This window comes from Trachurus japonicus, chromosome 1 (genome assembly GCF_045865225.1).
Source record: "Trachurus japonicus isolate A0001 chromosome 1, Traja_1.0".
Classification (NCBI taxonomy): domain Eukaryota; kingdom Metazoa; phylum Chordata; class Actinopteri; order Carangiformes; family Carangidae; genus Trachurus; species Trachurus japonicus.
In genome coordinates this window covers 25,668,874-25,694,883 of record NC_140907.1, presented here as the reverse complement: position 1 = coordinate 25,694,883, position 26,010 = coordinate 25,668,874, and the positions used below count along the sequence as shown (strand labels likewise).

At 42.1% G+C, this 26,010-nt stretch overlaps 1 protein-coding gene across 3 annotated transcripts in view; it reads left to right on the top strand.

The window, feature by feature from the left end:
- Positions 1 to 25,351, top strand: part of LOC146991996 (uncharacterized) — a 28,483-nt gene extending 3,132 nt beyond the window's left edge. The window contains exons 2-31 of one of the 3 annotated variants that reach the window (XM_085782077.1): positions 5,740 to 5,810; positions 5,910 to 5,979; positions 6,085 to 6,191; positions 6,281 to 6,311; positions 6,408 to 6,518; positions 7,690 to 7,817; positions 7,977 to 8,047; positions 8,900 to 9,101; positions 9,256 to 9,453; positions 10,175 to 10,483; positions 10,679 to 10,951; positions 12,861 to 13,118; positions 14,223 to 14,594; positions 14,729 to 15,061; positions 16,410 to 16,778; positions 17,026 to 17,064; positions 18,086 to 18,215; positions 18,334 to 18,491; positions 18,605 to 19,586; positions 20,015 to 20,347; positions 21,264 to 21,357; positions 21,499 to 21,524; positions 21,754 to 21,867; positions 22,026 to 22,118; positions 22,212 to 22,413; positions 22,526 to 22,625; positions 23,107 to 23,190; positions 23,335 to 23,443; positions 23,656 to 23,758; positions 23,873 to 25,351. In XM_085782077.1, the coding sequence (XP_085638203.1) occupies positions 5,740 to 5,810; positions 5,910 to 5,979; positions 6,085 to 6,191; positions 6,281 to 6,311; positions 6,408 to 6,518; positions 7,690 to 7,817; positions 7,977 to 8,047; positions 8,900 to 9,101; positions 9,256 to 9,453; positions 10,175 to 10,483; positions 10,679 to 10,951; positions 12,861 to 13,118; positions 14,223 to 14,594; positions 14,729 to 15,061; positions 16,410 to 16,778; positions 17,026 to 17,064; positions 18,086 to 18,215; positions 18,334 to 18,491; positions 18,605 to 19,586; positions 20,015 to 20,347; positions 21,264 to 21,357; positions 21,499 to 21,524; positions 21,754 to 21,867; positions 22,026 to 22,118; positions 22,212 to 22,413; positions 22,526 to 22,625; positions 23,107 to 23,190; positions 23,335 to 23,443; positions 23,656 to 23,758; positions 23,873 to 23,898 (5,496 nt within the window). In that variant the 3' untranslated portion in view covers positions 23,899 to 25,351. Of the gene's footprint in view, positions 1 to 5,739; positions 5,811 to 5,909; positions 5,980 to 6,084; positions 6,192 to 6,280; positions 6,312 to 6,407; positions 6,519 to 7,689; positions 7,818 to 7,976; positions 8,048 to 8,899; positions 9,102 to 9,255; positions 9,454 to 10,174; positions 10,484 to 10,678; positions 10,952 to 12,860; positions 13,119 to 14,222; positions 14,595 to 14,728; positions 15,062 to 16,406; positions 16,779 to 17,025; positions 17,065 to 18,085; positions 18,216 to 18,333; positions 18,492 to 18,604; positions 19,587 to 20,014; positions 20,348 to 21,263; positions 21,358 to 21,498; positions 21,525 to 21,753; positions 21,868 to 22,025; positions 22,119 to 22,211; positions 22,414 to 22,525; positions 22,626 to 23,106; positions 23,191 to 23,334; positions 23,444 to 23,655; positions 23,759 to 23,872 lie in introns of all 3 variants that reach the window. The other 2 variants (XM_085782069.1, XM_085782085.1) reach the window with 2 other exon arrangements.
- The last annotated feature ends 659 nt before the right edge of the window (positions 25,352 to 26,010 follow it).

The following is a 26,010-nucleotide window of genomic DNA, read 5'->3' as shown; positions in this document are numbered from 1 at the left end:
TTTTTCAAAATAGTTTTATATTTTGGAGAATTCCTCCTATTGATTAAAAATGTGACAGTGTTTATGGAGCTATAAATCAGTATTGATCTGCCAATTATGTTCCTGATTTAGCTCATTCATGGGTTTTGCAATGAAATGTCAGAAAACGGTAAAAACCACCTGTTATAATTTCCCACCGCTCAAAATGACCATGTCTTGTTTGGTCCAACCAACAGTTTTTAACCCAAAATAATCACTTAACAATCTTCTATGATAAAGAAAAGCATAAACTTTGACATTTAAGAAGCTGGAAATGGTGAGAATCTGCTTTTATAATGACTAGTTGATTATAACCACAACATCACAACTAGCTTTTTTAAACATACAACATTTCATCAATGGACAAATAAGTTAAAAAATAAAAATGAAAAAAATAAAAAATCATATGCTATTCTTTAATTTTTTTCTAAGTCAGTCTGTAGAACAGTTGACCTCTACATGTCCTTATTTAACTTTATTGAACCTCATTTAGGGTCCATATTTCTCTTGAAGCATCCTGTTTTTGTTTTTACAGAGTTTTGGTGCTGATACCACAGATGAATTTTGTTTGGACCTATTGCAGTCATGTTACATCAGTAGTGAGCACACTGGGCCCGGTTATTGCTGGGCTCTGAACCTTAATCTCTCCTGCTGCAGCGTCTTTGCTCAGTGTTCCTCGTGCTTTGTCGTCTTCCTGTCGCCTAATTCTCCAGATATTTTCAGACGTGGTCAGGCTGACTCTATTTCCAGTGGTGTATTTATACGCTCTCACAGGTGGGGGGGATGATTCAGGGTTCACCATGCCACCCCATGCTCCTCGTCTGTGTGTGTGTGTGTGTGTGTTGTAAGAGTATGCAAAGCGTATGCACACACACCCATGTCGATCAGCTATGTATGATACTGCTCACACACTCGTCAGACACGCCCCGGTTGGGTGACACTGGTCACTATGGGAACATAACATGGGCAGGATCTCAGGTATCACTGTTTCCAGGGGGGCAGTAGAGCAGTAGGCTATATATCACCACATGACCCCAGCAGGAAATTAGCCTGGCACAGACAGGACTCTTTCTGTCTGTTTATAGCTGAGACAAGGCTGGATTAGACTGTCTCTAACACACACATACACACTGCCAAAGGTGCTTTTTAAAACCCGTTGGATGTCACGTTGATCAGGTTAAAGTTGTACAGGCTAAGAAAGAAACATAAAGTTAACTTTAGTGGCAGCAGTTTAACCTGTGCTGTCACCGACATACAGTACATACCAGGAGTCAGGGTCGAACACACAGGGAATAAATGAAGGAATGTGTGCGACTGAGCTTGTGTGTGTGTGTGTATGCCAGATGTCACAGCTGTCTTGGTCAGATTAACTCCAGTGGTCTCAGACAGACAGCCAGCTGTGTCTGCACGAGAGAGAGTGAGAGAGTGAGTGTGAGAGCTGGGATTTCAGACTCTCCATGCATCAAAAGCTGTGTTGAAGAATGTGAAATAATGTTGACACAGAGCTGCTGTTGGCCAAAATGTCTGTCATGCCTCAGTGATTTCTTTTTTTCTTTTCTTTTTTTGCAGAGCCAGGATAGTGACAGTTAGACAGACAAAACTAAACATGTCATATTGTATTTTCTGAAAACATTGCAACATTAGAAATGGGTTATAAACCAACAGTGGCAGTAATTTAGTATCTGATAAGAGATGTACATTAAAAAAAATGGATTTAATTGAATTTCACAAGAGTTCCATTGTGTTTGAATCATAGTTATGAATGCTGCATCTTTAGTAGCTAAGAAACAAGATCCTCAAACTGTGACTACATTTGCATGTACAGAGCAAAGTGAAATGTAAGTGTCAAATATCCTGTTAGAATACCATATATTTACATAATTATTTTAATCTATCCATCCTAATAACAAATAGAAACATTGCATAGACTATGCCACAATTGTGCATATATCTAAGAATGTATTTTGTGCTGAAAAAGCACATTACATGCATTAATTTTCTAAAAGTATTACATGTGCTGGAATCAAGAATCAAGAAGGGGCCTCTGCTCCATGTGTTGAGCAGATATCAGCAGCTGACGTATCGGCCGCTGTCTTACGTCCACTCACTCTGGTTAATTACTCTGATCCAGATTAAACTCATCCTCAGATCTACGATGCATCTGGATCATGACTTATCTCCCTCTTCCTTGTTCTGTTTTTTTTCTCTTTGTCTTCGTGTACCACATGGCATTGGTACACAAAGTGCCTGCAGCACATTTTAACATTGTAACAGGGCTAATGGGCAGGCAACACCACAAATCGACACATCAGACTCGCTCCGTGGCGACTCCATCACAGTGTGTCTCAGAAACGCCTCATCTCCATCTTCATCCTGCAGAATGCATTTAATTTGAGGACTAGTTTTACAGGAAGTGCACAGGAGGTCAAAGCTTGCTTCAGTTTGTATCTTTCTGTAACTCATGATTATTTTTATTTTTATCTTTAAGCTCAGATAATCTTTTTGTTTCTAAATAAAAAAAGTTTGTGGTCAATGCAGTGGATAAAATGTCCATAAAAAGGTTCAGAAAATGCTTCTCATGATTTTGCAAAGTGAAAACATCACTTTGCAAAAGACCAGATTTCAAAATAGTCACCTGTAATTTTCTGTTTCACATTTCATTTGAGTCACTTTTTAGAAAAAAATACCCATCAATCTTGGACAAACAAAGTCTGTACCCAGATCCTCAAAGGCTTTTTTAACTGCACACAGTAAAACAAAGATTTATCTTGAAGAAAAGGGATGCTTAGCTCTGGGATGCAGCAATGTTAACCCACGAGTGGCACAAAGTGGGTCTGGGCTTAACCCAGGATACTGTCTGACCTGTCCCAGACTAAAAATAAACAAGCATTTGAGTAAATTGCAGCATCGTGGCCCCTAAGCGGACTACTCATCACTTAGTGTGTGGGGGACTGCAAAATCCTGGCTTTTGTCATTTAAGTGCGTTACAGCACAAGAAGTGCTAAAACCAGAAATAACACCAGTGTGTTATGGATGAGCAGTGTCACCGGCTCTGATTTTCAAGCCTCTCATTCTTTGCATCGTTTTGCAGTTGTTGAAGTAAAAGCAAAGGGTACTTTGGCCTACTTCTGCTTCTTCTCTACCCCCCCACCACACACACACACACTCCCACCTCAGGGTTTAAATGGTAGCTGCTGCTGCTGCCATTCACCCAGGCTGAGCAGAGAAATCCACCATAAGGGCCGAGAGGGAACGACAGAGGGTCGAATTACCGTTGCTGGCACTGAAAATACCCCCCAGGCCTTTGGCTTGGATTTTGTAGCAGACATGAATGCTCACTTAACACACATGTACACACACACACACACAAAATATCACACCAATCCTTTTACTGCTTTCCATCTTATCCTAAATGTGCATGCTCCCCTTTGGTGACTATGTCTTGCTGCATTTCAGTTGCAGCATTTTACACACAGCCAGTTGTTAAACCACCTCCACCCTACACACACACACACACACACACACACACACACACACACACACACACACACACACTGTCTGTGTCCTGCCTCCCCCTCACACACACGACCTACACAAAATACAAACACAGTAGTCCTGCTCCCCTTCGATACTGTGCTCTGCTCAGTGAGTAAATTATGTATGACCATGGTGTAAATGTTTCAAAGGCCCTGTAGTCGAACCCTAATAAACATGACATGTGCCAACGCGTGCACACATACACGTGTGTGTGTGTTTGTGTGTGTGTGTGTGATGGCAGAATGATGAAAGACAAGAACAAGAAGGGGATGCCAATGGGAAACATCTGGTCATCACTTATATAACTAAAAACAATAGACTATTTTCATAGCTGCAGATGCTCTGTGTGTGTGTTTCCCTTAAAACATATGGTGCACATCCAGACACGACTGCGGCTCACAGATATCACCAGTAAGAGAAGAGAAGAACATTGATTAGATTCCTCAGATTATTTAGTGTCTCTGATGAGTTTCCATTGGCTGAGATTAGGTGTGTTTGTAGAGGCATGTGTAGGAGCGCACATCGAGCAGCAGCAGAGACGGAGAGAGAGTGTGTGTGTGCCTGCAGTTAGCAGTTCGGGCGCTAAATGTAATCTGTGCTAATCTGGATTAGACGTCTAAACAGCGTCAGTCAAACCTGATTTTCCATTCATCTTTGGCTGCTGGTTACACAACAGCTCCAGAAAGCAGTGTGTGTATGTGTGTGTGTGTTTAGATTAGTCTGGTGGTAGATTGTCACTATTAACTTCATAATTTCCTCCTCCTCCTTCTCCTCCTCCGCCAAGACAGACGTCAAATTAGAGTTCGAGCAGGTCATCACTGCAGCTTTTTCAAGATGCAAGTGTGTGTACATCTAAATCAAGGATGTGCATGTGGGCGCATTTTGGGAATTTTGAAATGAGGACACAGAGCAGTGTGTCATTGGCCTCGGCGTCACTCTAATTTGGTTTCTACTGAAGCAAAATGTTGGGGGAAGGGTGAACCGTGCAGCAGCAGCAGCAGGTTGAGGCACAATCCCTGCTCTGAAGTATAACTTACTTGTCTAAAAGTGACTGTGCTCATATTTCTTGTAACAGATGCTTTCAACTAATGGTGGAAAAACTAATGCCACAAAATGTGATGAATGACATTTTCAGTTTACCAGGAGGCCAAGGTGACATAATTTCACACATTGGTGTCAGTTGTGTTAAATAAGAAGAATAAGAATTTCAACATGGAGAGAATAGAGGATATAGCTTTCTTTTTTGAGTGTACTAAGTTAAAAAAAAAAAGGATTATTTAGTTAATAAGCTTTATTCATACAGATGAAAAGATTAGCCTAAAGTCTGTTTTGCAAGTGGGTCCTACAAAATCTTTGCCCCCCACCACACAGAAAACATTTCTACCCAAGGTTACATGAGGGCAAATATTTCTCTTAGTTGGCCCACTTTGATTGATCAAAATGCAGCAGACAAAGCAGAATTAACAACTTATTTAAAATGACCTCTTAAAACTTATTTTTATAGACTTTGTTTTATATGATAGTGTCTTTTTATCGTCTCCATGTCGCCTTCATTGATTTTACTGCATTTGTGTGTGTGTGTGTGGGTGGATTGCATTTTTATACAGCATCTGCTCATTATTATTTCCCTCATTTACATTGATTATATTGCTTGTCTTTCCTCTGACTATCATTTATTTTGATTTGTTTGTCAAAGTACAATGTAAAGTTTGTTTTAAAGGTGATACATAAATCGATAAAGTTATAATTCTCAGATAAACAACACAGATACCTGATAATCTGAAGAAAAAAAGGTGTATTTGATCAGTGCATCATTTGGGAAAGGATGTAAAAGATGAATCTTGGGGATTATTAACCTTTAAAATATGGTTTGCTTGAAGAACTTTGTTGCATTTGCATTTGTCAGTTGACAGAAAACTATAATGATTATCATTGCCATTTACGAAAAAAAGTTTTGCTGGTTTCACCTCTGGAAATGTGAAGATTATTAATATTTATATATTATTATACTGTATATTATATTATTTGGCAATTTTTGAATGTTTTGTAACATTTTATTGACTTACAGAACAATCAATATGTAATATAACTAATATTCAATTGATATTCTCAATAATTTTTAGCAACAGCCCAGGTCCCAGTCCACCTCCTTTACATCTGTCTCTTCCTGTTCCCCCTCCCCAGGCTGTCACAGGGAAGAGCTTCGGAGACAAGGACTTCCGCAGTGCGCTGGAGAACGGCATCCTGTTATGCGAGTAAGTCTGTGACAGTTTTTGATGTCGGTAGCAGCAGCAACAACACATAAACTCCACTAAGACTCAATAAATCTCTGGCTCTCCCCTCCTCCACACCAGGCTGCTGAGTGCAATCAAACCAGGGCTGGTCAAGAAGATCAACAGACTGCCCACCCCCATCGCTGGGCTGGTAAGAGGACACCACCTCTCCAGTGGGACATTCAGCCCCGTGGCGTGCCGTGAACCTCCCCTGTTCTGACTGTCTGTCTGTCGTCCCCTGCTGTTTCCTCTCTAGGACAACCTGTCAGTCTTCCTGCGGGGCTGTGAGGAGTTGGGCCTGAAAGGCTCCCAGCTGTTTGACCCCGGGGACCTGCAGGACACTTCTATACGAGCAAACCTCAAGTAAATAGGAGTGTTGGTTGGATTTTATACATGTGCATGTGGAGTTTTCTATCGTATCACACAACAATAACACACTTATCTCTCGTCAGGGACTCAGACTGCAACCGCAAACTCAAAAATGTGAGTTGTAATTGCTCTTTCCTCATCTTCTCCTGCATTCAACTTCAGTTGCTTTTGTCCAGATTTTATAACACGTGCCCTATCTCCGTGTCCCAGGTGCTGAACACAGTGTTCTGGCTGGGGAAGGCTGCCAGCGGCTGCGCCTCTTACACTGGCCCTACTCTCAACCTCAAGGAGTTTGAAGGACTTCTTGCTCAAATGAGGATGGTGAGCGAACACACTGATGAGAAGTGAGGGGGGGGGGGGGGGGGGTATGCAGGGAGATAGACTGATAAAAGCACAGAGGAGGTGAAGGGGATGGGTTTGTTAGTTTCCTGTCTTTGTTGGGGTGCAAGAGACTGGAAACAACACGTCTTTGTTTGTGTTTCACCACAGCTACTCCTATTACAGGGAGAGACAGAGAGAGAGGAGACAGAATATGAGTTGGTTGACCCTGTAAATATGATCAGTTAGGCTCCATTTGTATTTGTATTTGTATTTTGTATTTGTATTTGTATTGTATTTGTATTGTATTAGTGTATAGTTCTTTTATCTAACATAACATTTTGGGATTAAAGTATTAAAGGTATAATTCAACATTTTGGAAAATTGGCCCATTGCCATAATCCCTATAGTTTTAGGTCGGTGCAAGCTATTTTTAGGACGGCGGAGCAGAGCCGTGAGCTGCTCAGAGCTACACTATGGAGGCTAATGGGATTTATTGGTTTCCCTCATCAAATTAATCAAATACACAATCCAACAACTCCAAAATACTCTCATGGACAAGTTGTGACCTGCATATTCGCCACGCTATGAGATAATAACAGAACGTTACAAGACAGAGTTGTTTTAGAGGCAAATGCAGAGACTGCTTGCCGAAAATCTGCTCCAGACGGGAACACGCATCAGCGGTTTTGCATGAAAACAACTTGGTCTTGTAACGTGCCATTTATGGTCGGAACTACGACGGTATCTGATCATCTTCGAACCTCCGACTTTCATTCTTGATCAATGAAAACATTCTTGGCAAATGTTTTTGCTTTTGTCCGTCTTGCGCTGGTCCAAGAATTTCACCATGCACGCAGAGGCTCATGGGAAATGTAATGTGAAAACACTTTGCTTTCCAAAACTCCTCATTGTCCCTTTAAAGGTAACGAACCTACTGCTATGACTATATGGATTATGGCAATGGGCCAATTTGCCAAAATGTTGAACTATCCCTTTAATATTTGTGATTTTTAAAAGAAAAAACAAATAATCTTGTGGAGAGTGTGAAAGTCATAAATTCTCAATGACAAATGACTATCACTGTGAGCTTATGTGCTTTTTGGTCATGGAGATCATCCCTGGACATAAAACATCCCAAACGCCTCTTGTTGTGTTCATTGTGTGTTTGTAGGAAACCGAGGAAGGAGGCGACAGTCCACAGAAACGCAGTGTCAGAGACAGCGGCTATGACTGCTGGGACTCTGAGAGGAGTGAGTCTCTTTCTCCGCCACGACACACTCGTGACAACTCCCTTGACAGGTGAGAGACATCTGTCAGCACACACGCACACACACACACAGCCCAAATATGTGATACACGTGAGAAGTTAAATACAAGCACTTGCTTTCTCATAAATATCCCATGTAGTTACACAGTGTAAAAGTGTAATGTGTGTTTTGTTTTTCTTGTTTTTGGCAGTCTGGACTCTTTTGGCTCCCGCTCACAGCACAGTCCTTCTCCTGATGTGGTGAATCGAGGAAACAGTGATGGTTGGTTGTGATAAATGTCTCTCAAGTTGAAAAAAAAAAGAAGATATTTAGACTTTGGAGAAAGCCAGGCCAGGCAAGCTGTATCCCCGCTGCCAGTCTTTATTCAAAACTAAGCTCCCAGCTACACTTAACAGAATAGTGTTGATCTCCTCATGTCGCTATCAAAAAGACAAAAAGCATGGTTCCCCAAAGTGTTGAACTGAAAGCAGCAATACAGAGTCACTCAACCATAAATAGTCTGACTGCGGTTCTTTAACGTGTTTAACCTTGGTATGTTACGGTCAGTCAGACCGGCTGTGGACAACAGCTGAACATCTCAGACTGTGCGTGTGCATGTGAGTGTGTGTCCCAGATGCAGCAGCTGTTGGTCTCAGTGGCAATCATTAGGAGATTTTGGGACCTGGGAAACAGACTGAGGTCAACATCCTGCCTGTCATGTGTTAGTGTGTGTGTGTGTGTGTGTGTGTGTGTGTGTGTTAGAGATATCACAGGCATCCTGTTTGTGTCTTTCATGTTGACAGTGCAGTCTGTGTGCAGGAGGGTGACAAAAAAGACACTATTGCAGAGCCGAGAATAGACTCATTCCCAACATTTCCCACAGGTCACAGAAATTGTGCGCTGCTCAACCAAGTTACATTTATTACCCAACAACAAATATGGGCAGTAGGTATAGTTTGTACCACTGTATTTGTATGTTTCATTGGAGAATTATCAAGTATCAAACAGTCAGATCAAAAGAAGAGGTGATCAAGGTGTCTGTGTGCTGAGGACCATTTCATAATATCTTCTCAAAATCCTAACGCTGAACGCTCTTTTTCTCCTTTCCACTTAATCTCTCTGTGTCGCTGGCAGGGCGAGGCAGCGACTCGGAGGCTGATGCCCCCAGCAGGAAGCCAGATGTGCGCAAGGACGACATGTTGGCCAGGCGGACTGCCAGCAGCGAAACAAGAAGCTCCATCCCCTTCAACCAATTTCTCCCCAACCGAGCCAACGCCAGCGCCTACGTCCCCGCCCCACGTCGAAAACAACATGCAGAGGAGGGCGAGCAGCGGAGGTAACGGCCTGCACAGTTAATAATTCTAATGTGAATGAAATGTATGATATAAAGAGCTGCAAAAGAAAAAAGGAAAACGCACACCGATGTCCACATGCAAACTTCCATCACTCCTAATAATCTTTTTCCCAACATTGCACACTGTTCCCCCCAGTCACGCCCCAGAACAGGGCAAAAAAATTGGACTGCACCACAAAGCTCCCAAGACGGTCACTTGGGCCTTTGAGAACAATGGGGAAAAAACAAAACAGGAAGAGGAGAAGGTGACCCAGGAGGTACTGGAGCAGAGGAGGCTGCAAAAGTTGGAGAAGGCGGGAATTAAAGTTCTGCCTGCTGCCGTTCGCTACAGCAGGTCAGAGAGGACATGAGGTCTCGCTGTTGTCGTGTTCACTAACGAGAAGCTGTGGTGGCGATGTTGTCTGTGGTTTGTTTCTCTGACACTGGTGCTGTGTCTATCTGGCGGTCTGTGTTAGCATAATGACTAGTGGAGTGAGTGTTAACTAACTGCCTGCTCTTTACTGGTCTTATGGAGTTGGTTATGTGGTAGTAGAAGTATTAGAGTGGAGGGGCAACTGTTTTCCTCCTTCACTTCTTTTGCATTTTAGGGGAAAATGAACATAACATTTGGGGATTAAAGTATTAATATTTGTGATTTTAAAAGAAAAAAGGCATAACATGAACATAAAACAACCCAAGAGCCTCTTGCTGTGTTCTGGTGGTTTGTGTTGGCATAATGATCAGTGTAGTGAGTGTTAACTAACTGCCTGCTCTTTACTGGTCTCATGGAGTTGGTTGTGTGGACCGGAGCCATTAGAGGTGTCGGTGGAGGAGAATTGCTGCTTGATTGAGCAACTGTTTTGGGTTATCCTCTGGAGCACTTTATGATATGTTTGACTGCAAACTGCAACCAATCAACAGGACCTGCTACCAACTGTTTGTGGGCATGCACGGCACGCACCGAGTTTGAACTTTGCACGTCGCTACAGTTGCTTCACAGCGTGACAGAGTGGATTTTTAATCATCTCTGAAAATGACCTGATTGTTCATCATCACCGTCCCGTCTCAAACTCCAGCCCTCCCAGAGTGGAGGAACAGGAAGTAAGGTCGCCGTCTCCGAGCATCATCCTCCGTTGTGAAAACGACTTCTTGAGCTCTCAGAAATCTGCCTGGGATTCCTCCTCTGACGGGGAGGAGGAGGCGGAGGCGCGGAAGGTCCCAGATGTTCGTAGAGACGACCTGGCGTCCAGACGGGCTCATCGTGGCCCCGCCGCTCCCAAGGTGCACCAGTTCCTCCCTCCGCCTGTGTGTAGTGACAAAGACAGAGAGCGGTGGGAGGGCATAAGACGGGCCTCACAGCAAACACTGCAGAAGAAGGAGATGAGGTTAGCTGTGTGTGTGTGTCTGTCGGTTTCTCTGTGTCCATTTCCTCTAACTCACCTCTAAATATTCTGAACAATTTTCCTGCTCTTTCTTTTCTCTGGGTGTCGTGGTCACTTGCGATTTGATGTGTGTGTGCTCCACTTTGATGTGTAACGGGTGCTGTGTGATGCCACTCTGCTGGCCTTGTGGATGGACAGTGAGAAGGAAACATTCCCTGACATCATTACGCGCAGAGACAACCCCTTCCTAAACTCTGCCCCTCGCCACGAGGAAGGGGAGGAAGAGGAGCAGGAGGAGGGAGAAGCGGGCAGGGTCAAGGCGCTGCCTAACAAGCAGAAGGATGACCTGGCTCGTAGGCGGGCTCAGAGTAGACCCCTCCCTCAGAGGGACGGACCAATGAGCTTTGTTTCTGCCTCCATGAGCCAGGCAGATATGAAGAAGTGGGAGAGACTCAAGATGACTGAACCCAGGTGCCCAACACACACACACACACACACACACACACACACACACACACACTGTTTGAGCACCCACGCAGTACAAAGCACTTAAATGCTGCTGTATGTCCAGTGTGTGGTTGGTTAATGACTGGGTGAGAGACTGTGATGTACACGTGTGCATTTGCTTCTAGTTTCTGCTCCAGTCTCAAGCAGGTCACTGCAGACAGAAGAGCCATAAATCTGCAGAGAAGCAGTGAGGCAGTATTACACTTGAGATATTTTTGAAACCGTTCAACAAACAGCAGCTTGAAAATGAGCAAGTTGATGAATATTTCAGATGGTACACAGTTCAATCCTCACCAAACTGCAGAAAATACACGTTATTTAAAACCTCAAAGCCCAGTGAATCCTTCTCTGCCAGTCATTTAAAAATCCTAATGTCTTTAGAGCAACATTTCCTGTTATTTGCAGTGGATGAAGACAGAACAGTAAAAGAAGAGTTAAAAAAAAAAGCATGTGCAAGCCAGAAAATGTAAATTAAAGCAATGCTTTATTTCGCAGCTTGAGACTAATTTGACATTTTGTCACTCCAAAGCGTCTCCATTCAGAAGGGGATCATGACTGTAGTTAAAAGGGTGCAAATATACTGAACATGTTGTTCCTGGTATGTCAGGGAGTAGTACACAGCAGATACTTGAATATTCAAATACAGTCATTTGAATAATTTGAATTTGCCCCGGTTACTAAATGTATGTGAAAAAGGCTAAATATAGCTGGAATATTGTATATAGAAACAAAGGAAGTTTCTAGGTCCAGTCATAAAATAGCTATGTACATAAAGAAGCCAGTTTTTGTTTATACACTTCATTTTCAGGTTTTAGAGGTGCTGGAAGGCTCACGTGTGTTACCAGGACAGTGTCAAGATAGTTTGGGCTGCACAATGACTTGAATTGCATTATTGCCCACTGCAACATTTAAATTGTTCAGGTTTATCTAAGATTTTGCCACATTTTACATAACCATGAATCAAATATGTGTGGACTTTTGACATTTGATCAGACACAATAGTCAATCTGAAGATGTCTGGTAAAACACAATGGGCACTTTTGCTCTGTTTTCAACATTTTACACAAGAATTAGTGAGTTAAGTGTAAGGAATGATCAACAGGTTAATCCATATTGTAAATAGCTGTTTGTTGCAGCCTTAAAAGTAAATAAAGTTTATTTAAGCCAGGTTTAAAGACACAGAAAACAAACTAAAAAAATACTTTCATCATCTTATTGTCAGTATTTAGCTCTCCTCCTTGTCTGCAGCTCTGTGCGTGTCTGGATGTACATTCCCTCCTCTCCTTGTCTCCTTTCTCCCCCATGTTCTCATCTGCTTGTTTATTCTCCTCATTATTGTGCACTTCAGTCCTCTTCAGTCTTCTTTGACAGGCATTGAAACAGAGTAGGGAATTGGCCGGTGTGTATGAGACTCTGTGTGTGTGACCAAAAAAAAAGAGAAAAAGAGGCGACTGTTGGCTGCGAGCACTGCTTCGCCTTTGTTTTCCTCTCTCCGTGCTGATGTCATTAGATCGGATAAAGAGTTTTTTGTGCTCCCGGCGGAGCAGCAGTTAGCGGGAAAATGTGGCTACCTAGAGTAGATAAAAAGCGTGGCATGCATGTGTGAATGTACGTGTGTGTGCTGAAGTGATTTAAGTACACAACCCCTTCGCTTTTGTCCTCTTCTGTCCATCCACACTTCCTGTCTGATTCATCACTTCCACCTCATCCTTCCTTTGTCTTCACAGTCTGATCCTTTGTCTCTACTTGCTCACGATTTCTTTTCCACTGCCTCTTCTCCCCCCTGCTCTTTTGCTGCCTGTTGTTGTGTGGATGTATCTGTGTGTGTGTGTGTGTGTGTGTGTTCATTTGTGTGAGGTTGTTATATCTACAGTGAGGCTAGTCCTGCACCTGTGTGTCAGGCTTGTCTGGAGAAAAGTTGTGGAAGTCCTCTCAGCGGATCAGCAAAGGCAGGACGAAGTCACAGCAAAGTTGTGACCTTTGGGGGCGTGACTGAGATCGAGCAGCCAATAGACACAGTCACATCAAATGAAGGGGAGGAGACGGAGTTGCTAAGACGACTCCTTTCCAAGGCAACTGTAGCCATGCCTACCATTGGCCTGGGCTCCCAGCTTTCAGAGCGGGAACGCAGGTATGGACGAGGCCAAGTGCAAGACAATTTAGGCTTCAGTGGCTCGACTCTAAAGTCAGTGGCATTATTGTTACGGACTGCTGCACTGAGGAATACATAGGTCCTTTTCTCTTGCATCTAGTAAATGGTTTAATTGAACTGCTTGCCAATGTCAGTTTAGGAAATGTCAAACATTTCACAAGGGTATTTGAATTAATAGTAGGTAGGTTGTTTGGATGCACCTCTCTGCATTGAGCTGATTTGCTTGTAGTTTTAATAAGAATCAAAGATCCACACAGACACACACATGCATGTACACAAACCTTCTCAACTGGCCAACACTGGATTTAGAGCAATATATCAATATTTAAGAATTTAAAGGATCTCTCAGACTGTGTTATGTGGCATCTCTGTGCTGCGATTTATATCATGAATAGATTCCGTATAGTATATCAGGTAATATTCACCAACATATGAACTCAGTCTAGCCATATGTGCCACATACATTTCTTTATATATTTGATTATTCATGAGCACTTCAAGGTGTACAGGCTTTGCCTTGGACTAGTGATACGTGCATATTGTTAATGTTTACATATGTTTATACATTGACTTTTTTACAGTAATCTACTTATTTTTCGAATCTCTTTTTGGCACAGGTTTTCTGGTACAGGTTTAGGAGTCATGTTGCATTTTACTACACTTATTGTTTGTGTACATTTGAAGTACACCTGTCAATCCTTGAACTCTCCTAGTGTACAGTACTTTTTTATATATATTTTTGAGTAAATGGTCCGAGCAAAAGCTCAGGACTCAATAGTTTGAGAATCTGTCTGGTGTGGCTCAAAATCTCATTGTGGACTTTTCTGTTTGTCTGTTTTTTAGTAAACTTGCACCACTTTTGCATGTTTTCTTTTGTAGCACTGAAGTCTAAATTCTATTTATTTTTCTTTCTGTAGTGGATTTTATCTTGGTGTTTCTCACAGAACATATAGTCTGTACTCTGAACATTTCTGCCCTGTGTTTCTGCATGTACATGCCTGGATTTAAAGGCTGCTTGCAAGTTTGGGTTGAGACTATCTGTCTTTGTCACTGCAGTTAGAGCTTTATGTGTCGCTCCCACAGCCAGGTCGATGGATCTGACCTCAGTCAGACCCCCCCTCCTTCTGCTGACCCCCCACCCTGGACCCCTGAGGTCGCTCTGACTCCTGCTGAGCTGGATGCTCGTCTGGCTCAGTACAAGAAGAGAGCTGAGGAGGAGGAGGAGGAGGAGGAGGAGGAGGAGCAGGAAAGGATCCCGGATCTTCGGAAAGACGATATGATGGCGAGGAGGACGGGTGTTTTCCATAAACAAACCACGGTTAGCGCTGCGACTTACAACCGTTTCCTGCCTCTTCCTGCCTCCAAACGCACCACACAGGGGGAGGACGCTGTCGATGCAGCTCCGCGGAACAAGAGGGAAGTTCAGACGGACAGAAACAAGAAACTGAACGTCAGGTGGGCTGGGATTTGTTCGGACTGGGCCTAACAGTGTGCAGAGACACTAACAAGCTTGGTGTGGTTTGCATCTTCTCAACTATTTTACAACTTGGTGTGTTCAGTCATTTCAACCTCAGGAGTTTCTCTCACAGAGTGGAGCAGCAACAGCAATCAGGTGTTCACATGGAAACACCTCAACGGCAGCCTGACGCAACAGTGATCAGATCGACTCCTCTCAGCGAACGTGAATATGACGATGACGAGGATGAGTATGATGAAAACGAGCCTGCGCCCAACCCGGAGAAGGACGACATGATGGCGCGTAAGACCGGATCTTATCAGAAACCAGTCGCAGTCAGAGCGCCTCAGTCCTTTAACCAGTTCCTGCCTGTTCCTGGATCAGTCAAATACAACATCAGCCCGGTGTCAGCGATGAAGCCGCTGCACAGCAGACCTAAGCTCACAGAGAAGATGGCTAGTGAAAGGTATTGACTGTTTGAGAGGTGAAAATGAAGTGTGTTGTTTGTGTTGTTGGCCAACTACTAACAAAGCACGTCATACACACATATAGTGGATATGATTAAGGTGTAATCATGTTATCTTGTACTAACACAAAGTCCCTGAGGTTGATTTGGATCCCGATGTGACGGTGTTGTTTTTCATTCCAGCGTGACCGAGTGCCTGCAGCTGCTTGTCTGATGCAATTTGATTTGTATTATTTGTATATCACAGGACTGGTGCTTTTGATTTGTTGTTCTGGTTAGACTTTTTGCAGACTCTGTTTTCCACATGCTTTGGATGGATTTGTGTTTGGTTTGGACTCTACTGGACTTTTTGTTTTGTTGTTGAGGTCTAACATCGACTTTGTTTGGCATCACTTCGAATATTCTGCTTTCAGTGGAATGATGTTGGTGGTTTTTATCTTTGTACTTTTATGTGTAAATCACTACTGAATCACATGGGGACAAAAACTGTTCCTGCACTTTTCTCTAGTGTTTGAAAAGGGTTTGGTTCACCCAGATTACACATAAATTAACCCTCAACCACCTGTAATTACTATTTTTAAATTAGTTATTGTAAGTTTTGTGAAGAAAAGAACATAATTTTTATTTTAATTATAGGGACAATAAACATTTATTTGAAAGAACTATATCACCACACCTCGGCCTGAGTAAAATACTGACAGAGGAACATTTGAGTCGCTATATCCACTGTAAACTTGCAAAGAAAACAAATATTTGTTTGTTGCTATCTAGCCACACAGGATAGGTCTGGTTTGCTTTTCCCAGACTATGACAACATGCCCCAGATTCAAGTAAATAGTGAGACAATCAGCTGATGTATCAGAAGAAAATAATTAACAAAAATTTAACAATTTAAAGCATTGCACTTCAATAGGTGTGAGGCTATTGTGATATCTTAAGTTACACTAAACAGTAAACACAAACTGTATAATTATAGAGGTAGAAGATGTGAGGTGGAAAACTTGGTAACACTTTATAATAAGTACACACTATTAGTTAAGCATTAATAAATATTGAATTCTTCATTTATAACACATGAATACTCATTACTGTGTTTATAAACTACATACTATTGAGTGTGTTATAAATGTTGAAATCAGTATTTAATGCTTAATAGTGTGTACTTATTATAAAATGTTACCAAAAACTTTTGTAATTTGGGTGAAACAACATAAATCGGCTTCTCCCCACTCACTTCACAGAAAGAGACATTAAGTACATGTCTCTTCTGTTGCCTGTGATTCTGTCTCGATTTACACTTAAATCTGTGTGATTTGGTAATCTCGGCCTTGTCACTGGATTTTAGAAGCATCGTTACCGTAGCAGCAGAACCTCAGGCCCCGCCCCCCGCAACCTCAACCAGCCCCATGTGTGCAGCAGCACTGAGAGAGAAGCAGCAGGAGGAGAAGGAGGAGAAGCAGCAGGAGGAGGAGGTGGAGAAGGAGGATGGGAAGCAAGAGGGAGACAAGACAGTCCCTCACACCCTCTCTTCCCCATCACTCACCCCTCCACCCAGTCCCGCTGCTGCCCGGATCTGTACAGTGGAGGCAGAGTTGGAAAAGCCTGCGAGTGTGGAGCAAAAAAGTGAGGAAAGAGAGGTGGAGAGAAAATCGGATGTGATTGAGAAACCACGAAGGAAACCGTCCTGGCTGGAGGATGATGATCTACCTCCCATGATGTGAGACAGCACATGTTGAAGCTTTTTGCACAAATCCTCACTTCCATTTTCAGATTTTGTTGTCATCAAACCCGCGACAGCCAAGTGCCACATGTTTACTAGATCTGAACAAGATGCTCTGTCCTTGCTGTAATAATGGAAGATGTTTCATGTCTGATTATGACGGTAGCACTCGTACATAACGTCATGTTCCCCTGTCCCTCATCTGCTCTTTCCTCTCGTTCATTTTATCCTGTCATTGCTGTAGGATGAGCCGGCGAGTTGCTTTTATGTCTGAGGACACAGAGTAAGTCTTTGAGCGTGGACCTGGAAGAGCTTCTGCATGAGAATAACATATTCACGCTGTTGCATGTTAGATCTCGAGAGTACAGTTCCAATATACACCAATATAGAACAAAATAACACTGTAGTTATTACTAACATCAATGTCATCAAGTTTGTTTTATTATTAATTCTGTCAGCGGTGGAAGAAGAACTTGGATTTTTAGCTCAAGCCAAAGTAGCAATAGAACAGTCTAGAAATAATGTTATAAGAATACGGTAGGATCAGTAATACACCTATTAACCAAAAAGTGATATTTCAACTCAACTAGACAAAACACAAACAACTTCAGTAGACATGTGAGTGAGACACATGAGTGTTGTGAGTATTTTTTCAGCACATGTGTTGTCAAATTGATGAAGCAGTTTTCTGAATTAGTTATTATTTAATCTGTTTATAGCTGGTTAAGGTGGAAATGAGATGTTATGTGTTAAAGTTAAATGTAGCATAAAATGTAAATCATCAAGTTAAGTACAAATACCTAAAAACTGCACATTCAACTCAGTGAATGTTCTTTCCACCACTGATTTATTTTGAGTAACTTTTGGTTTGTTTGTTTAAATAAGTTAAACATTCATACACTAATGCAAACTACTAAGCTAACACACTATTGTTATATAATGTGTTTTGGCTTGGCAATTACAGTTTATTTATTTTCCCATTTGCTTGTTCAATTAATTTTGTGATTAGTTTATCAATCGGCATATTTCTGTTACCGCGTGGAGATGTGGCCATGTTTGGCTTCATCTTTTGAGAAGGTGGAGAGTTTATTTTGTTTTCCCTGCTTCCGTTTTACCATTGAATGTGTTTTATTATTTTTAGATTCTGGTCTTGTGTGAAACCTTTTTTATGAATATGAACTAATAATATGATGAACGAATCAAAGTATTTCAAATGTTTGTTGTTTTTCAGTAGCCAAGTGGGCAGCATGTTGCGTCAAATGATGAAGTAATTTATACATGAACATCCTCTCTGTCCTGTCTAGGAGTGTGAGTATGGGTGACATGCTCAAGGAGGACGAGGTGGGACACTTACCTCCACTGAGCCAGTCACGACATGAGCGCATGCATGAGCAGTACAACGCCTTTGTGGAAGAGGAGGATCCCTGGCAAAGCGTGAGAAACTTGTGATATTAAAACAATGCGAGATAGATTAATCCATTTAAGAAACAGAGGCGGGGGGGTATTATGACTAAAAGAATATTCAAATGTCTTGTAATTGTCTCTGTGACAGGACTTGGCTCGCTGGAAGAACCGCCGTCGCAGCGCTTCACAGGAGCTGATAAAGAAAGAGGAAGAGAGGAAGAGGATGGAGAAAAAGATGAGGGAGGAGGGAGGCGACGGCAACAAGAGGAAAAGCATTAAGACATACAAAGAGATTGTGGAGGAGAAGTAAGGATGGGGATTAACATACGAGCTACATTTAAAACTTGACTCTTCAATAGTTAAATAATAATAAACATCAGAAAAACAACCATGATGCCTTTCTTCCTCTTCCTTTCTAGGGAGCGTAGAGAAGCAGAGCTGTGTGAGGCCTACAGGAGCGCAGCGACGCCAGAGGAGGCGGCCATGGTGTTGCAGCGCTACGCTCTCCGCTTCACCATCAGCGACGCAACACTGGACAGTCTGAAGCTGCCCAGATCCACCTCAAAACCCAAACCAGACCTAGACCAGGAGGACGAAGACCACAAACCCTCATCACCCATCAATGACCCCGACACAGCAGAACCTCCGAACGAACCAAAACCAGCTGTCACTACAGATGTGACGCAGAAAGCAGAACCAACTGTTACAAAAGAGCCGGCACGGGAACCAGAACCAACTGTTAGATCAGAGCCGACACAGAAACCAGAACCAACTGTTACAACAGATGTGACGCAGAAACCAGAACCAACTGTTAGATCAGAGCCGAAGCAGAAACCAGAACCCACTGTTAGACCAGAACTGGCACAGAAACCAGAAACAACTCTAAGATCAGAGCCGAAGCAGAAACCAGAACCAGAACCCACTGTTAGACCAGAACTGGCACAGAAACCAGAAACAACTCTAAGAACAGAGCCGAAAAAGAAACCAGAACTGGCACAGAAACCAGAACTGGCACAGAAACCAGAACTGGTGCAGAAACCAGAACCGACTGTTACAACAGAGGCAAAACACACAAAACCTGAGGAGACGGAGACGGAGGCGGAGACCCCTGCTCCACCAGTGACGTCTGATTCTGCCTCCACCAGTTCACCAGCACCGATCAGTCCCATCACCACGGTCCCAAGCTCAGATGCCGCACCGCCTCAGCCATTAGAACGATCTAAACCCACAGTGTCTCCAACCACACACCAGAAACAGCTGATTACAGGACAAACTCAGCCTCACACTACACAAACAACAACGCACACAATGCCCTCCGCTCCGTCCAGAGCCGTCCCCCTCCTGGCAGCCAAGCCGTACTGCCAGCCCCGAAGCTCGCCGTCTGGACACAAACCTGTCAAGGTGAGGGAGAGATATCAATCTGTCAAACTGGTCAGCACCATTTGATCCTTGATCTTTTCACCTCAGTTCCTGTTCTCACGCATTAATGAAAGGGAAGTTCTGACTTCTCTCCCAGTGACATAAAAACTTTTTTCTGGTTTTAATACGCTTTTATTTCCCAGCAAGCAGTTTGAGGTGTGTTGATAATGTGTCTGGTTTCCTGTGTTGGAATACAATCTTTCTCAAAAAGCAGAAATGACCTTTAAGTGCCTCCAAAAGGAGTTCTCACCTTACTGACTTTTGTGATTCAAATATTTATATCACTTTATAAAATGAAAAAAATGAAAAGGAAAACTGAAAGGACACAGCAGCATGTTTGTGTGATTCTTAACTAATTAACTATGATGATCAAACCATGATCCAGTTCTTTGTGTCCGTGTTCCCCTCAGATGGATGGGCTGGTCCGAGTGAATGGAGAAGCGACTGAGGATTTACCTGCCTCCACGTCACCTGCCTCCCCTCAGCTCTCACCACAGGAGATTACAGATGTCGCCCCCAAACAGGCGGAGAAAGACGTTCCACCTGAGGAGACGGTGAAACATCAGGAGACAACAGAGCAGCCACCTCCTCCTCCACAGACAGAGAGATCGACCGCCTCCTCAGGTTCTGCCATCAGCTCTTTGATCGGAGGCAGAAACTGTGTCATCAAGACTACGATTGTTACAGAGCTCACACAGACTGTTGTGGAGCCTCACCACCCGGACGTCCAAAGCAATGGACAGGTAAATTCTACATCAGGTGATGTGTTAAAGGACAGTACCTGTGTTTGTTTACATTCCTTTTCAGGGGGTTAAAGTGTGTTTTCTTACTTTCCTGGCAGACACTTGTTCCAGTCCTGATCTGTGCCTTCGGGTGCACACAGTGAAAATCTGTTGTGTTGTGTTTATGGAAATCTTTTACACCTGAGACATGAGAATCAGGTGTCAGTTCATTCAAAAGGAAAATTAAACCCTGGAGGTGAACCATACACAAACATGGGCATTTTTAAAAGGGATATGGTGAATTTCAGTTCAGTAGCTGACTTTGTTTTTGGAAACACATGAATACTGCAGGCAGGTCATTCATTCTGAAACTGCAATTACCATAATGTGATATTATAAATAGAAAGGCAACAAAATTAGACAAACTTAATGTCCCTTTTGGGAAATGTACCTTCTGTGTAAAAGCAGCAGGGAATTAACACGGCACAAGACAATTAAAAAGAAAACAATTAAAAAGAAGTTACACAGTCAGTACAAACACAATTGTACATGCCACCTGCACAAACAGTAGGTTTACCTCCCTCAAACACAAAATATACAAAATAATCCTACATTGAGGAACTCAGTATTGTCTTAAAGTGTGTGTAGCAACTGAAACTGAAACACTCCTCAGCTGTTCACTGTGATGGAGTCATATGTAAAACAAGAAGTCTCTTCGGGTTGATTTTAATATTTGATTTACATAAACTGAAACAAGTGACTGCCTGGAGGGCAGAGAAAAACTCATTAATCTATGTTTTGAAAGTGCTGAGCAGATTTTGTGTGCTAAGATGTATTGTGTAATGTGTTACAATTGCCAGTTTGCTCCATTATAGAGGACTAAAACAGATGACTTTGTATTCAGCCGGTTTGCAGTAAATTAATATCTAACTTTCAGGTCAATGGTACCACAGGAGTGTTTGGGACACCTGGGCAGGAAATAGCAGCTACATCGCCCAACAGCATGCAAGAATATTCTCCTACTGTCTCAGGTAAAGCTGCCGTCGAGGCCTCTCCACTCCGTCACCTGCTGTATCATACACACACGAGCCAAGCACAGCGCGTGTCAGACGCAGCTGCTTTTCTTGAAGTGGGTGTTCATTTTATTTTGTCCTTCTCTTCCTGCTCCACAGAGGGCCTTGAGGAGAGCAGCATGACTGTGAGTATCTCAGGTTCAGTTCCAGCTTGTTTTTGTTTTTTTTCCTGTTTCTCCTTCATTCTTGGATTTGATCCTGTCCTGACCCTTCGTCTCCAGTAGTCACTGTAGTCACACTTGTCCTCTCACCTTTCCTCTCTTTCTGTCCTTTTTTGGTGTGTATACATGTATCTGTGTGTGTGTGTGTGTGTGCGTGCGTGCGTGTGTGTCCTTGTTGGCCGGGTCTGGTTAGATTGAGACCCCCATGTTGAACTTGGCTAAACGTGTTAATCACTGGGTCTGGGACCCCAATGAGGAGCGTAAACGCCTGGAAAGGTGGCAACAGGAGCAGGAGCGCCTCCTACAGGTACACTGGTAGAATGGTGTGTACTGTACGTGCATGGCCCTGGGAATGTTTACGCAGAACACAGAAGACTCTTTTGGATATTTGTGCATATGTGTTTCTGTGTTTTTTTGTGCGTGTGTGTTTATGAGCAGAACATAACATGAGGTGTTTCTCTGCAGGAGCAATACGAGAGGGAACAGGAGAAACTGAAGAAGGAGTGGGAAAAAGCCCAGCTAGAGGTGGAGGAGGAGGAGCGTAAACACAATGAAGAGGTGCCAAAGAACAGACTGAAACTGAAATAAAACACAGTTTTTGTGTCCTATGTTTTCCTTTGTGTGTTAACTTTGTGTCTGTGCTTCTTTCAGGAGAGAAAGATTCTGGAGGAGACTGTAACACCCCTCAATCCCACCAGTTTATTGAACCAGCAGACCGGCCAGACACACACAACTTCATCAGCTCCAGAAAACATCAGGACAGAGAAGAAAGGTATTCCCCTGCAGCAAAACGGCCAAAGCATCTCAGCAGGGAGCGAGGATCAGCATTCATCCAAGCTGCATTTTCTCCAGGGTGAGTTTCGTGCTGAAATATGCACTGACGTGTGTTGTGCCCAAGTCAGTCAGTCAGGTTCAACCATGTAGAGTTTCTGTGGTAAACTTCTATCTCCTGATATGTTTTGCAGATTCTGTGTGTGATGGTGAATCTTCAAAGAAACAGGAACTGTGGAAGACATCTTCTTTAGACCGCAACCTTCAACTAAACCAGGCACATGTTGTTAAAAGGTATGCCAGTTTTTGTTAGATCAATCAGAAAACAGACAACAAACTGTTTTTAAAAATACAAGTATACCATATCTATCATGGAAAACACTTCAATTAAACCACAGAAAAAAGGAGAACATGGGACCTTTACTAAGATTAAAATAATTACAGTCAAATCCATACATTAGAGGCATTTTTTAAAACCAATGTATTACCAAAGCATGTTTTTTGCCTCATATTGCACATTTACTCATCTCTTTTCCTTACTTACACTTACTTTATTGCATGTTTTTCTGTACATTACCTGTATCCCATGTAGCTTATTGTTACTTGTTTTACTTGTGTGTTTTCTTGTACAGCACTTTGGACAACCTGGGTTGTACTTTTCAATGTGCTATATAAATAGATATGTATTGTATTGTATTGTATTGTATTATGTTATATTTATTTATATAGAATACTTACGAAGAATCTCTCTCTCTGTTATGTTTCTTTACCACAGGTCTGGATCACATGACATTGTAGCAGAAAAACAGCAGTCCTCCTCCTCCTCCTCACCATCACCACAGCCTCCTTCACCCAGCAGGTAATGACACACATTGTGCATGTATAGAAAAAAAAATAGTCGATTGCAGTGTTTGAAAGAATGAATAAGAGGTGGTGAGTCAGGACTGGTACAGTATCTGGATTCGTGTCAATGTTCCCACTGCTATTCACTGTCTCTGTGTAGGTGTGTTAGTGGGAAGAGACTGTGTTCTGGCTGTTCTCAGCCTCTGGGAAAAGGAGCTGCCATGATCATCGATACACTGGGACTGTTTTACCACATGCAGTGTTTCAAGGTAGTGTATTATTCTAGTACTCAAATTAGACACTAATTAAAAACGGTTTTATATTAGCTATTGAATTTGTCTCCAAGATAGTGAAAGCACATCAAAGAGAAGGTTGATACTCATCTTCTGTGGTTGTCTGTCATATTTATTTAATATGAGGGGCAACTAAAACACTCCTTTATATCATCAGTATCAGTCTTTCACTGTATTTCCCTCCTCAGTGTGGCGTGTGTGACGGGCAGCTGGGTGATGCCACCACAGGGACTGACGTAAGGATTCGTAACGGACTGCTGAGCTGTCACGAGTGCTATATTGCAACTCGGGGTGAGAACACACAAACAAACACACACTCATGTTTAAAAAAAGTTGTACTATTGTACAGCTGTTAATGCATTGTTGTTGTTATTTATTGTTGTCTGTGTGTATGTGTGTGTGCAGGCAGAGGGCAGCCCACTACACTATGATGTCCTGTATTAGAACTGGAACCCCACCATCGCTGCTGCAGTCTGTGATTGGGCGGAGGACGATTCTAGAACCTTTCTAGACTCACATTCTGGAACACTCCTGGAATCTTTCAGAACATCGGAATCATCTCGTATTTCTCCCTTTTTTTTCCTGAAATGCACAAACAGCTTTATGGATGTTGCTGAGAGCACAACTGGACCGACATGTGGACTAAATGGCACAACATCAGATGCACATAGAGCACAGTATATGCTTCTTAACCGTACACATGTATACACTTGTTTTTTATTGTGTGTAGCATGGACGTAATCAAGAAATCGGTGTGTTTAAGCCTTTGCACATCCATACTTAGCACAGTCAAGACGCTAAAATAAGGATCTGTTCTGTCTCAAGCTGAACATGTTATGCTACAAGCTAATCGCTTCTTTTTTAGGTCTGAACATCTTGATTCATTAACACCTGCTTCTGCACTGATCATGTGACTCCACTCTCTGAGTGCATTGATGAACTGGTTTGGGTTGGATAACCTAAAGTAGCTTGACCATTGTAATGCCTTACTCATCATACTTTGTCATTCATTTTGGGTTTTGTGTTTACAGTTTTGCATGAAAGAAGAACATATATAAGTTATTTTGAGTATTTGCTCAGATGGAATATTGTGAGTTTGATGTAGGTTGTTATCTTCCAATGGTTGAACTTTAACTCTCCTTGTGTATGGTGTACATCATCATGATATTTTTGGAAAATCTGGAAAACTTACAGCAGCTTTTTCTTTATATTTCAATGTACGAGAATGGGAATGCATTATATTAAGTAATAATACTTTGAATTCTAAATATTTTTCCCTTTAAGATGTTTTAGCCACTCTTTATTCTCATAGACTGACTGCATCCAAATCAGTGCCTTATGTAATGAATGAATGCGAGGGCTAGTGTGCTTCATGTGCAGGACTATTTCCCACTCACAGGCATTGGCACATTGTGTGAGTGTGTGTGTGTGTGTGTGTGTGTGTGTGTGTGTGTGTGTTATGAGTGTGTGTACATGTATGTACGAAATCATGCATGTAGGTATCTCTGCAATGTGTGATTTAACTTTAAGCACAGTTCCATACCAGCAAACAAAATGTTAAATGGATCAGCCACTCCTAATCACCCTCTGTTCTCTTCCACCGTTTCCCATGAGCTAAACCAATGACACCGTTATTTGCTGCTTCCCTGTTAATTACCCCCTGATAATGATCAGTTCACAGTGTCCTAAAGTGTCCTCTCCTCGTCTGCCTCTATCACAAGTGTTGCCTCCCCAGAGTCTGAGCTGCATTCCTCTCTGTGTTTATTGCCTCTATCCGGACACATGACAGCGTCTTCATCACTCAGAGGAATAGAGCGCTTAGTGACTTAGTCCATTGTCTTTTATAGCAAGTGTATGTTTATCAATAAAATATTTTAAATGGGATGCTGTCTGTTTTGTTTTGTTTTCTTTGTAGTTAAAGAGATGAATTAATGATGACTTCACAGAAAAATGTCCTAGTTCAGGAGGTGGAGCAGATTCTTGAGCAGTAACATTAGTATTTCGTTTTTTTTTATAGACATGTATTTATTGAGTTTTAACAGTTTACAGAAATACATTTTAATACATTTAACAAAGCATATAACAGTCAAACTATAAAATAATCAACTCCCCCCACCCCTAAGAAAAAATAAATAGTTAAAGAGAAGACAGAACTAAAAACATAACAAAACGTAAAACTAACTTTATGGGCAACCATGCATATTGATACATATTATATGAATATTAGGATCTACTGATACATTGCTTTGTAAAACGAAATCAGCAAAGCAGCAAAGCAGCATACTATAATACAATTTTACCTATTTTGTTTACTATTTTACTGAACAATCAATTGAGATAAATAGTTCACTCAAAACAGACAACTGTCAAATATGTCTTATTATCTATTTGTTGTATTAACGTTGCACAAGTTTTCTTGACATCATTTTATTTATTTATTTTATTGAAAACAACACATAGATGGATACAAACAAACAAAGATAGTATGTCTAACATTATTACACAAACATGCAGTCATAAACATGCCAGGGGGTGACAAGACA